This window comes from Primulina tabacum, chromosome 4 (assembly GCF_025594145.1).
Source record: "Primulina tabacum isolate GXHZ01 chromosome 4, ASM2559414v2, whole genome shotgun sequence".
Lineage (NCBI taxonomy): Eukaryota > Viridiplantae > Streptophyta > Magnoliopsida > Lamiales > Gesneriaceae > Primulina > Primulina tabacum.
Genome location: NC_134553.1, coordinates 8,621,990 through 8,635,695, shown reverse-complemented (window position 1 = coordinate 8,635,695; position 13,706 = coordinate 8,621,990). Strand labels below are relative to the sequence as shown.

The 13,706-nt window shown below is 35.9% G+C and overlaps 1 protein-coding gene across 2 annotated transcripts; it reads left to right on the top strand.

The window, feature by feature from the left end:
• Positions 1 to 365: 365 nt before the first annotated feature.
• LOC142543002 (uncharacterized) lies at positions 366 to 5,803 on the top strand. 2 transcript variants are annotated; one of them, XM_075649957.1, is made up of 9 exons: positions 367 to 541; positions 623 to 815; positions 1,345 to 1,431; positions 2,078 to 2,458; positions 3,622 to 3,778; positions 4,499 to 4,900; positions 4,997 to 5,281; positions 5,354 to 5,484; positions 5,571 to 5,803. In XM_075649957.1, exons 1-8 carry the CDS (start codon positions 471 to 473, stop codon positions 5,473 to 5,475), a joined length of 1,698 nt encoding a protein of 565 aa, XP_075506072.1. In that variant the 5' UTR covers positions 367 to 470; the 3' UTR covers positions 5,476 to 5,484; positions 5,571 to 5,803. The 2 variants fall into 2 exon arrangements, with proteins under 2 accessions (XP_075506071.1, XP_075506072.1); XM_075649956.1 differs by having other exon boundaries at positions 366 to 541; positions 4,499 to 5,281.
• The last annotated feature ends 7,903 nt before the right edge of the window (positions 5,804 to 13,706 follow it).

Genomic DNA, 13,706 nt, shown 5'->3' with positions numbered 1-13,706 from the left:
AATCTTTTGAAATAAAAAAATTATTATTCAAATATTAAATTTGGCAAAAACTTGTGTGAGACAGTCTCACAGATAGTATTTTGTGAGACATGTCTCTTATTTGTGTCATCCATGAAAAGTATTACTTTTTATGCTAAGAGTATTACTTTTTATTGTGAATATCGGTATAGTTGATCCAGTCTCACAGAAAAAATTTGTGAGACCGTCTCACAAGAGACTTACTCATTAAATTTAGCCAAGTTTAGGAATTAGGACCTCTGACCCAGTTTTATTTCAATTAGGCCTAGCTAAAATAAGTGGGTCGAGCTCGGTTTTTCACTGGTTCGGCTCTCTACTACGCTTAAATTGATTTTTATTTGTTATTTTTTAAGAAGTTTCAATTAATTTTCTAATTTCTCGTCCTAGTTCTCCCTGATTTCTTGAATCAAAACATAAACTTTTGCCCTAATTACTGAATCAGCAATTCAGCAATGGTTGATGAATCAAAGAAGCAAAAGAAGAGCACTATCACGGAAGAAGACGCTTCCAATCTCATACAGAGGTAACTTCTCCTTCCGCAAGCATTATCTGACTAATTAGTTAAAATTTCAAAGATTGATGCGCAAAGGATTCCGCATCTTAGGTACTCCGTGGAAACGGTTCTGGCATTGCTGCAAGAGGTGGCGCAAGTTCCTGGGGACAAAATTGATTGGAATGCAATTGTGAAGAACACTGCTACTGGAATTTCCAGTGCTAAGGAGTATCAAGCGCTGTGGCGCCATCTTGCATATGGGCAAAACTTACTTGATCAGTCAGACGATGATGAAAACCCTATGGCAAGCCCTTTGTCGCAATGATATCTATTGTTTACTTTAGCAAGTGTGGGAATGTGTGAATTATATCATGTGATTTTTTTTGAAGTTTAATTGATAAATGTAGTATTCTTGCCTTTTTGTTGTCTAAAAATTAAATTTTTTAGTTTGTTCTTTCACGGTACACAAAGTATGATTGATTGCTATTGTGTTCACAGTTATATTCATTTCATATTTAGTGTTCGAGCGTGAACTATGCGTGGGCATCAACTTTTGATTCATGTGTATCATGAATCATTTGAAATAGAAAATATGGAATAATTTGTCTTATGTCCGTAACGAATTATATTTATAAATTGGTTACGATGTGGCCGATGTTGTTGGCTGTAATTTCACTATCCCAATAGGCTTATTGATGATATTTCTCCTTGTATGGATGGATTCTACTAAAACACATTAATATTTATTGTGATTAGGCCATGCCAATGGTTCAAAAATCTATGGATATCACTGTTATCTGACTTTGTCATGGATGACGTTTTTGTGGATTTAGGATGACGATAGTGATTTGGAATATGAGCGGGAAGCCTCACCTGCGGTCAGCCGTGAAGCTTCAGCGGAGGCTGCAGCTTGTGTTAAAGTATGTTGATTCCACTGAGATAGCAACAGTGTTGTCTGGACGTACATGTCTAGAGCAAGTCCCTTATCCGGATATTTGAAAGCTAAAGTTTGTTGTCTTGATTACAGGAATACACTGACCGATAATTATCATTCTGTGGACCATGCATGAAGGCTTTATCTACCAAAAACTGGAAGATTTTTGTAATCTTAGATTTTAGATATGTTAGGGTCCAATGAATTACACTTGACATTTTAAGCTACAAGTTACCAAATTATTTACTGCGTTTCTTCTTTTCAGTGTCTATCAATATGTGAAATACATCTATTCTGTATTATGGTTAAACTTAACTTGCAAAACCAATTCTTGTTGAAAACTGTCGTCACCACATCTTGTGAATTACATAAAGTCAAATGTTCACCTTGTCATTTCTTTTTTAAAAATTGAATGTTGTTTGCTACAATGGGAAATCAATTCTTGCTAAGTTCAATATTTTTTTTTTACTTTTATACTTATTTTTTGCTACAATTTCATCATGTCAATGTATTTTAGGAAAATTCTTTATCCCAATCTTCAATTATAATGACAAATGGTTTCTTCTTTTAACTGGCTTGCCAATGCCAATCCTATTTTGTACATCTAATGTGGGAATAGCTATCTTTTGCAGGTTCTAATTGCTTCTGGTCAAAATGATTTGCATCTCCCTAACAGCTCTACTATCGATGCACCGTTAACTATTAACATACCGAACAGCAAGGCACACACTGCCACTTCGGATAGTTCATCTATCGCTTGTGCATTTCTGGGGACGAATGTCAGCATTCCTGTTACTGTTCAAAAACAGCCACTGTCATCTGGAACATGTGGTGAAAAAAGGCCCAATGGGTCAACTGAAATTAATTTTCCTCCCCGCAAAAGAAGAAGGGGTTGGTCTACTGAAGATGATGCAAAGCTTACTTCGGCTGTGCAAAAATTTGGGGAACGAAATTGGACCAGTATTGCTAGGGGAGATTTTAAGAATGATAGGAAAGCATCAGAGCTATCTCAGGTTCTCGATTTATTGCAATCACTCTCTCTAATAATGTTTATTGTTTTGTTACCGTTACAATTAATAGATGGACTAACCGGTAAATTACTTCTTCGAAGTCCTCTTTTTGTGCTGGAAAAACGGACGGGTTCTGTTTATCTGGCATAAAAGGCTATAATTTGAGAGAAAAAAAGCCTTCTATTGCTTCTATCCTGCTCTTACTGTATGCTTGCATATCAATCCTGAAAGATTAGATGTTTTCCCCTTATGTAGTTTAAGAAACTCATGCAATACAATGTGATCCAAGTCTTCGACACAGCAAGCTTATTTGGGATTATTTTTATCACATTTGATCTGTCATCTTGTAGTACTTCGGATCCACCCAAACTCAATGATTGGTTAATATTAGATACCTGATAAAACCCCCAAAAATAGATCTATTGGGATGTGGATCACGTACTCTACTTCATAATGTCTTCAATCAATGACAAACACCATGATATCAAACCACAATCTAGTAAACTAGATGATAAACTGACCCAATGATCATATAAAAAATAAAATGAATTTCAATTTGGTTTTTGAGTATGATTTACAAATGAGAAATCAAGATTTTAAATGCCACGAGAACAACTCTTGACAAATATTTTGTCCAACAAGAACGCAAGGGAAAATGCTTAAGTTGAAGAAAACTTGGAATGTTTAATAATAGTATGCATTGTGCCCTACAACAAATGTTTGTACCTTGTACTACTTGAAAAACCCAAACTAACAATATAGTATTGGCTTAATAAAAGTTTTGTTTATTCCATAAAAAATCCCGATGAAATTATGCAAAACCGAAGAAAACAATCTTGAGTTCAAAATAACTAGTATTGTGCTCCTAATGTGATACGAAGTAAATGTTGCCCTTAACTACAAGTCGATTTTGAACTGGGGTAAAGTTGATCCCTTCTGAATTTCCTAGTACGGTATTTTCATTTTTGGCCTTACTCGAAATCAATCATAACTCGATTTTCAATTAACTTTTATTTTTCCAATAGGCTTCTATAAATTGCTTGTGGATCTTAGTGACAGTTAAAATAGCACCGTTAACGTTTAGCATGTATGTACATTGAGTAGGTTTCATATGTTTTGGGAAAAAGGTTTGCTCTTTCTTTCTCAAGTGCAATGTAAATTTGCAGAGGTGGGCCAGTCTCAGGAAAAAACAAGGCAACTCAAATGTGGGAACCAGTTCACAACTTTCTGAAACTCAACTGGCTGCCGCTCATCGGGCAATGTCCTTAGCCCTTGATATGCCGATGGGTGATACGTTGAAAATGGCCGGTCAAAGCAATACCAGTAACCCTCTATCTCTCATTCTGTCTGTTGTTATTGTCATCGTGTTGCTTAGGAAAATCTTCATGCACAAAGCTCCCTTTGACCTGGCAATACCATGCCAGTGCTCTAAGGGTAGGTTGATGCCAAAGGCCCTAAACACCTTAGCTGATGCAGTTAAAAAGTTGGTCTATCTCTATATATTTTCATTATTGTTGGTCTAATGTGCATATTTGTGGTTGTGGTTGTGGTTGTGGTTGCTGTTTTGTATATAGATTCAGGATTATTTAGATCTCATTGAATATATGCTGTGGTTTGACATCTAAATTGCTTCTAAGAAAGGACACATTTTGTTAGTGCCTGCCGTGGACTTAATGTTACAGCAGTGGAATTCCTACATTCACTTTCTTGTTTTGGCCATTTGCACTTCTTTCAGAACTTAGATTGTAAATCATTTGAAGAAAATTTGTGGATATTTGTTTATAATTGTTGTCCATGTGTAAAACTGGTTTATAGATTATGTTGATATTAATCCGGTTGTGTTCTTGAGTTTCTATTAGCTTTCTTTGGCGTTCCTTGTTTTCTCTCCATTTAATTATTTCCAACTCAATCCTCTTTGGTAGATTTTGCTTATGGTCCTAACCCACCCCCCTGAGTACTTTATTAATTGTTTGGAAATTGGGCTTAACTAGTTTAACAATGCGCCTCAATAGTTTCTCATTCCCATTTTACCCACATAATCAGTTGGCACAAAACCTCAGCTTCAATCTTTAAAAGCTTCGGCATCAAGACCAGAACAGTCTGGAACAGCAATGCCTGTAAAACCTTCAGTTCCAACAAAAGGGCTGCCAATTAACCCTATCACAAGTGCAGATTCAATGGTCAAAGCTGCTGCAGTTGCTGCTGGGGCACGCATAGCCACGGCTACTGATGCTTCATCTCTACTTGAGGCTGCTCGTTCTCAGAATGTTGTCCATATAAAAACTGGAGCTGTTTCTGCGATAAAATCTTCTTCTACAAGCACGACAAATCAACTGCCAAGTAATGTACATTTCATTCGCAATGGCCTGGCAAAAGCTCTGATCTCCTCTCCTGCTGCTGCTACACCACTTGTTTCAAGACCCGGCGAAGCTTCGAAAATACAAGGTAACTCTACCAAACCTGCTGTACCAGTAGTTCAGCTTAACCCAGTCGGGACAATCCCAGCCTTGAATATGTCAGCTGGGGTGTCAAATACTGCAGCTTCTATGCCATCTGCTGAAGTTGCCAAAGCTACAGAAGATGTTGCAGTTGTTACCTCGGCAAGTGAGATGAAAGATCCCAACCAAAAAGATGGAGGCTGTAATCAAGATGATATTCCAGTTGATGATCAATCATCTCAATCAGAAGACAAAGTCGAAAAACAGCAATCCTCTGCCTCGAGTAATATATCGAAGGAAAGTGCTTCAGGAGATCAAAATACTTTTTCCTTTTCTGATCAAACTCCAGACAATCAAATTCCTTTCCCATGCATAGAAGTCGATGAAGGTAATTATATCAGGTACCTCCTGAAGATAAGTTTATGATTGCAAACTGACTGTTTTAATCTTGATGCGTTAGGTGAAACAAAGACAGAAAACCTGTGTGCAAGCAAGGAAATTCAGGAGAATCCTAAACCAAACATGAAGGATGATGATTTACAAAGCAATCCAACTGCCAACATTGGAAGCGGGGGAGAATAAATAAGCCATGTAAGATCTTTTATCATTCTGTTAATGTTATCAGATGCTACAACATTAATTTTGACAACTCCCGTAAATTAAAATCACATTTGCAGAATGAAGTTGCAAGCCAAATTCATTGCAGTTGACTTGCAATCCAGAATGTCTTGTTGGTTTCTTAATGCAAGATGATATGGCAATATAAGCTGGAGACATTCATATTCTATGTAAGATTTCAGCACGCTGAGAGATTGACCACATGATTTAAGATGGCTGTTTTGCAATGACAATAATTAAAAAAATGTTAAAATTATCTTGGTATATAATTAAAGGTTGAGCACTTGTGTTACATGCTTTGGTACCCAGATTATTGTCCCTTTTCGATACCTAAACGAATGTGTAATCGTGTTTCCCAAATCCGCTTTGGGTGAATGGAGGGGCTGGTTCGTTTTTGTTATCACAGCGAGGGCAAACCTGTAGCGGAGTTAACCTTCTTATTTAGGGGGCGAAACGAGAAAATAGTAAACATTGAGGTATATGGGAATTATTATATAGTATACATGGAGTATTTTTCCCTTTGTGTGGTCAAATGTCAGCTTTTGAATCACAATCTTTTTGTGAAGCTCTCGTGCTTTTCAATTTGCAACATAGTTTGAAACTGAAATGCGTGTTACGCATCACGGTATAAATCATACCTACCTAGTCCCGAGTCCAAAAGCAACGTGCAACCAGTAATACCTAAACTTCCTAGCATGCGATGTGCTCTTTTAATCAGACACAATTTTTTTTAAAAAAAATTGTGAAAATAAATTTTTTTATATAAAAAGTATAATTTAATTATAGCATATGAAAAATGTAAAATAGTGTAATGATTTATGTTAAAGAAATACAGAGAAAAATATAATACTGTATACATAATTACTATTTTCATCTAGTTGATTTGTGAAATATGTAATTAGTGGTTGATCTTGGAGTTGAATTCCACTACCCAACCAAACAAGAACCTAGGATTGTGACTAGATTAACGTTTTGATTTTTTTTTTTTTTTTTTTAAATTTACATGTTCGCAAATAGGATATTTCGATAAAGTCATTCTCTTTAGAATATGTATTTACATTCAAAGGGAGAACCAAATACGGAAATGGGAACGAGGTTGAGAATGCCTATTACATTTCCACCTCATTCTCATGTACCGATTATGCTCTTATTATCTGATGACTACCGGCACCATGTAGTGGAAAGTTTAAAAAACATAAGGCAAAAACTTGTGTGAGACGGTCTCACGGGTCATATTTGTGAGACGGTCTCACGGGTCGTATATGTGAGACGGATCTCTTATTTGGGTTATTCGTGAAAAAATATTACTTTTTATGCTAAGAGTATTACTTTTTATTGTGAATATCGGTAGGATTGACCCGTCTTACAGATAAAGATCCGTGAGACCGTCTCATACGATACCTACTCAAAACATAATTATGTATAGTTTACGAAAGTTTGTTTTGACGAATTTTAAAAATTATCATTATTTTAAATTGTAGTAACAACTACTGAAAGCATGTTGACTTGATATCGAGAATAATTTTAAAATTTCAAGGTATTAACTGGTTTATAATTACTAATATTTATTACAGAGAGTTTACACTTGAATTTTTATGGATATAGAAAATTGGGTAAATTGCTCTAAATATCAAACTAAACTTTGATGTCAGTCGGTCCCAAGTTGGGACTTAAAGTCCATGATTTTTATTTGTTTGAACTCCTTGACAACCCAAATTACTAAAATAACATTTATTATATTTAAAAACTCAATTAGAGCTTGTTCAAGGATGGTAACTTCATTTCATGGTGTTGTCAGCATTGATAACTCTATCTCATAGTTCTGTAGGGGTGAGATGATGTTACATAGATGATGCTGAAATATTTATATTTTATTTTATTCAATAAAGTTTTATTTAAAATATAATTAAATGCATATAATTTTAAAAAATACAATTACACATAATTAAAATTAAAATTTTACATTTAATTTTTTAAAAAATACAAATAATAAAAAAACACACATAATTAAAAATGACATTTGATTAAAAAGTGTTCGAATTCTACTATTTTTCATAATGTAAACTCCAAATATGTTCGATCAAGTCCTTTTGAAACCTATAATGCAATTATCAGTGCTGAATGACAACAAGTCACTCTAAAAAGACTTTGAACTCTAAAGTAGGATCTCTTGAAAGGACAACATCCGTGAATACGTATTCATCATCTCGAGTTGAGAAATCACGATTTTCAAGCATACCTTCTATTTCGTCCTCCACAATCTTGTTATGTTATTGAGAATGATACATCTTTTTATTATAGTATCTAAATCAATTAGATCTTATATGTGAAACGAAACTTTCAGTGATATGTCAACGTGTTTGGAGTATAACAAATACTCGCTCAAATTTTTTTTACGCCCCCTATTGATATTGTGTAAAAACCCAATGTTTTGCAAGATGGGTTGAGGGATGATTTTCACAAAGACAGCCCAAGATGAATAAATATCATTGGAGAGATAACATCTCATGTTGTATTCATTCTCGTTTACCTCAAAACTCAGTGGATGAGCTTCACCATTTGCAAGATTTATGTACAAATTGGATCTCTCCAGCACGTTGATGTCGTTGTTGCATTTTGGTATGACGAATTATGAACGCTAAATCTATAAATCTCTTGATGCAACCACCCTTAGTATGATTGAAGGTTTGTTTGGTTTCCACTTTGATATTGTCCTGCCCAAGTTGTCAAACATTCTTCCAAGCAGTGCATACAATCAATGCTTCCAAGCATCTTAGGAAATCTCCTTCCAGCATTTTCAACAGCTATCCGAGTAACGTCCACAGGTGTTGGTTGCCTCAATTAATAATGCTCAAAAAATAAATCATACACTCACTGCAAAATGTTTTCAAACATTTCAACGATGTCGATACACCCATTCCCAGGTATTCGTCAACAGCATCGCCTGCAACATCATATGCAAGTAGTCGGACCGCAAAAGAAACCTTATAAAATGATGACAATCCGAGCTTACCGGTTGCGTTCTTCCATTGAACAAAAGGCACACTTGTTTAAAAAATTTCCACAATTCTCATAAACAAGATTTCCTCATTCGGAACCGTCTTCGAAAATATTTCTCACTGTATATGAGACTATTGTCGAAATAATCTTGATGCAATCTTTGAGCCCCATCAACTCTTTCTAAAATTTATTTCCATTTGTAGCCACATATTCGGCTTGATTCCCTCAATTCAAGCACTACAGAGGCGCTTGCCAATAATCTATTAGTTGATGGTCGTCTTATGGAAAGGAGAAATTGGTCGATCACCGGATTACATCATGGAAATTTCAACTCATCCCACATTGATGAAGGTTACAAACCCAAATCATCCACCTCAGTGCAAGGGAAAGGGAACTCTAGAAACCCTTGTAGGACGAGGAATTCCTTGGATCATTGAAGCACGTCGTCCCTTGGACATGGCCTTACACCATGGAAATTTCACTTCTTTCCACCGTTGTTAAAGGTTTCAAACACAAATCATCCGCCTAAGTACAAAGGAACGGAAACTCTCCAAACCTACGAATTGTCGGGTTTTAAACCCAACAGCAGAGGACGAGTTTTCGAAGAGACTTTCGATGTTCATGAAGTTGACACTATGCTTCGTTCAGAAAGAATTAAGAAAAGCTTCGCGATCATGAAGAGATCTGAGGACTCGTACGAGGATTTCAAGTTCAATTATATACATGATTGTAGAAAATTCGGTGTTCGAACACAAATACTTGGAGCAACTGTTGTAATGTTTCCTATAATTGAATTCCCAACATTACCATGGAATCATTATTCAAGGTTTTTATGAAATCTGGGATGTCATTTTTCTGCAGAAGGTTCAAAAATATTCACCGATTGTCATATCCAGCAAGTTTAATTCCAAATTCAGGTCCCTTTATCTAATCACCCAAAATTAGAAGACATTTTGGGTCATATCATATCTGGAGACTATGAAGCCATTGTTATTGCTTTTGACTTTACTGCTGTTCGTACATACTTTGATTAATTGATTTCACGTTCGAGGACAAACTAATATCTAAGAGGGGGAGAAATGTAATGCCCTAGAGTGTATGTGGATAAAATGAAAAGATGAAGTGTTGCTTGAAGAAAGGGACCGCACCCGCGCCTAGAGAAGCACCGCACCCGCGGTGCATGGACAGAAAATTAGTCATGTTACAGTAGGGTCACCGCACCCGCGGTCCAAGAACGAGTGCACCCGTGGTTGATGGACAGAGAGTTGGAAATTATTTACAAAAATGACACCGCACCCGCGGTGCAAACGTAACCGCACCCGCGGTAATGTCACCGCACCCGCGGTCTTATATGTACCGCACCCGCGGTCGTCGAATTTAGAAAATGAAAGGCATGCCGTGGGCATAGCGCACCCGCGGTAAAGAGTGACCGCACCCGCGGTGCTGCATGCGAGAAATCCACCTTTGAATTCCATGAAGACACATGGCATATATATATATATCTGATTGTGCTGAGTCTTCACTTTCACCATTTCCATCAGCTAAAAACGTGAGAGAGTGGGGAGAAGCTTCAACTCCTTATGCTTTAAGGTTGTGATTTTGAAAGAATTACATATCCAAATTTTAATCCAAGTTGAGATTCTTGTTTCTCTTGACAAGGGCTCCAAAAGGGTATAATTTCTATATCTTTTCAGCATGTTTTGAAGTTAACATGTGGAGGAAATTCAGATATGTTTGTGATTATATGTTCTTGAGATTATAGATGTCGTAGAATCGTAAACGGATCGGTTATTGGATGTCGTATGCAATTTGTATGGAATTTCAGCTTTCATGTGCATGAGCTTATGCAGATTTTGAGATATGACACATAGATTGTGCTGATTATGAGTTGAGGATTATGATTGTTGAGATATGTTGAGATTTGAATGGACCGGTAGCGAGAAACTATACCGTTATACAGTCGAATTGTATCAAGATTGATATTGAGCTATACTAGTATTAGTTTGAGTTGTGATTTGATATTGTGCATCTCAACATTGTCATTTCAGATTTGGATTGACAGGTTCAATATCCCTACTGCGAGACTTCGATTTATTCGACGACAAGAAGGTATAATTCATGTTTTGTTTGGGGAAGACACAACTCAAATGAGATTTAGTTTGAGTTTCCCAACAAAATCACATACTAGAATTATTGTTTATCTTTTGATATGATTGTGATTTGTTTATAGATTTATATTCAAATCTCTTGATATGATGATGCCTTGTTTATAGATTTATATTCAAGCCTTTGAGATAGGAGAGTCATTGGCAGACTTGCCAAACTAGATGTTCGGTGGTATCGACGCTTCGGATCAGATTCACTCCGATTGCAGACATTCGATACAGACTTGACCGAAGTCTAGGAATAAGACGTACAGTTACCCCGATTGGGAGGGTAGGTGACAGATAGTGACGTCTTATTCACACCGGGATCCCTAGAGTAGAGTCGATTCGAGTGAGGACATGATTTGATTTGAGTTGCATGTTTAGATAGATCGGTTTCATAGACTATGAAGCCATTGTTATTGCTTTCACGCATGATTTATGATTTCGTATCAGCATGTATACATGTTTTATACTGGGATTTGTTCTCACCGGAGTTTCCGGCTGTTGTTATGTCTGTATGTGTGCATAACAACAGGTGGGGTAGGATCAGGGTCACGACAGAGATGAGAGATGGACATAGCGTGGTGATCACGGGCGCAGAAGATCACTAGTGATGTTGTACTAGATTTGTACTACTCGTAGTTTATGGTTTGTATTAAACCCTAGTGATGTGTTGGTAGTAAGACATGACATGTATATTATATGTGTTGTAATTAAATAAAGAAAGATATTATGTTTAGTGTTTACATTTGAATTAATGTTAAAAAGCAAAATTTTGACCCACATTTTTGAATAAAGATCCTATAAATCCCGAAAGGAAGTGAGTTAGAGCCCGGGTCCCCACAAAGGTTCTCTAGTTGCACGCACGATGCCACTAGGTATTCTTTGATATGCTTCACATAGTTATCGAATCTCGATCAACCCTCGATATATCAATTATAGTAGATTCGATCATGATATATGAGATCAAGGGATCGTACTTGAAACGTCCACTATTCGTTTTTCTTATAAAATACTAAATTTTTTTCCCCTCTTTTACTACGGCCGAATATATATACATATACATATACATGTATTTTTAAATCAGCTTTGCACCATTTTTAAAAATAAAACAACAAACTATATTTGAAAATTCAAAGGAAAGAATTCAAAATATAAAATCGTCAATCATTTACCAAACCTAAACTTAGCAATATTTTAAAATAAAACTAACTCTAACATCCTCTCAAAAACTTCTGAAAAACATCATAAAAGTCAAAAAAATCTTTAACGTAAACTTAAATCATAAACTTAATTTAAATTGTGGAAAACTAGCGCTGATCCTCGGATTATGTGCACCTTCAGTCCAATAAGATCAACCATCAAGTCCCTCCACAACATCTATATCGTGTTCACCTGCATCGATCACACCTAGTGAGTCTATTGACCCAACAAACCTTAACCATGATAACAAGTAATACATATACAATCACACGCAACAGTGAAAATACTTTTATATAAAATACTTTTCATGAACATGCATAAATTTAAACATTTTTCTTTTCATCATATTCATTTCCTTTTTCATCATTTACGTATACGTTTTCCTTTTTATTAAATTCGGATCGTTAATTGTGACTTTTGTATCAGCTGAAGGTTGATGGATTCATCTACATGTAACCACAGTACTGGACGACGGGGACATCAGCGACACTCTCACCCAGGGGCGGACCTACATGCTCTTGTACCCGGGCTTTAGCCCAGGTGGCCCAATTTTTTTAAAAAAATTTATGTGTAAATTTTGTATAATTTTGAAATAATATGATATTAGCCCGGGTAGATCAATTTAAAATATTAAAAGATTCTAGAGTTTAAAATTCTAGCCCGGGCAGAGCCATATTTCTGGCTCCGCCACTGCTCTCACCCGTCAGCTGAACCTTGGCCTTACATATTATCATATTCATCGTAGTAGTCACAATTATTTAACCTCCTTCAACTTTTCATATTTTCACCATTTATAAAAATTCATGCATATATATATATACACATCAATTTTCTTTTAAACCAAGCATGCAACAAATCTTTTAGCTTTAACGTTTCATCATAAAATTTCGTAAATATTTAAAATAAACATATTACTATATTTTACAGTATTCAGGGCACTGCCAGGACGCCTAATCAAGTTTTGGTTGTAAAATGACCATTTTACTCCTAGTAGCATATTTTTTCGTATTTATCCTTAGACATCGAAACGACGTTCCGAATCAATCCAAACTTAACATATGACCTTAAAACACTCCCATAAGTATTCCTTAGGCTACTTAGCTTTTCGATAGATCTTAGCTTTTCGATAGATTCATTGATTCGTTTTTAAACTTAGAGGTACATCCTGGTTTTGACTCGTATGAACTCGAAACTTAACAAAAACTTACCAAACTTCAACATCTGTTGTGCTGGATGCAAATATATACCATTCTTGTCCTAGCCATTTCATACAAGGCGTACAGGTTTACTAGCCCAGATTTTTATTTCTGTGTATTTGCAATTTTCTTGGTTGATGATTGTCATGACTTTTTGGGGTGTCTACATATGTGGAGTTAAGATGGTTTGAAATTTTCTAGATTGTTGAATCTGTTGGATCCCGGTTTTCTACGTGCCCAAACGCAGCGGAAGATTTAAAATTTTTATTTTATTTTGAAAAACAAAATAATATTTGGACGCTCGTATGGTTTTCATAATCAAACATACATAGGATGTCAGAAAAATTATACCTTTGGTGAATAAATCACTGGACACCAACTAATCCGGGTTTAGCGGAGATAGCTCTTGATGAAAATCCCTACGAACGTTCTTCGATCTACTTCTTTTAACTTCAAATCAGGTCCACGACCGGATTATTTGTTCCTCTTCTAACTTGCACTAGAAAATTAGAAGACATTTTGCGTAGAGATGATACACGAAGAAGAAATCGATTCAAGCCGAACTTTTCTTGCATAAGAAAATAGATTTCAAGAGCATCCTATTGGAATTTTGGAAGAGCCGAAAAAATGAGTTCTCCGTACTCTCGAA

What these genes read in the sequence shown, in the direction of transcription:
- LOC142543002 (XM_075649956.1), top strand. Translation starts at nt 471, where the DNA reads ATGGTTGATGAATCAAAGAAGCAAAAGAAGAGCACTATCACGGAAGAA. An exon ending in GCTTCCAATCTCATACAGAG is followed by an intron (nt 542 to 622) that starts GTAACTTCTCCT and finishes TCCGCATCTTAG; the next exon opens with GTACTCCGTGGAAACGGTTC. An exon ending in ACGATGATGAAAACCCTATG is followed by an intron (nt 816 to 1,344) that starts GCAAGCCCTTTG and finishes TTGTGGATTTAG; the next exon opens with GATGACGATAGTGATTTGGA.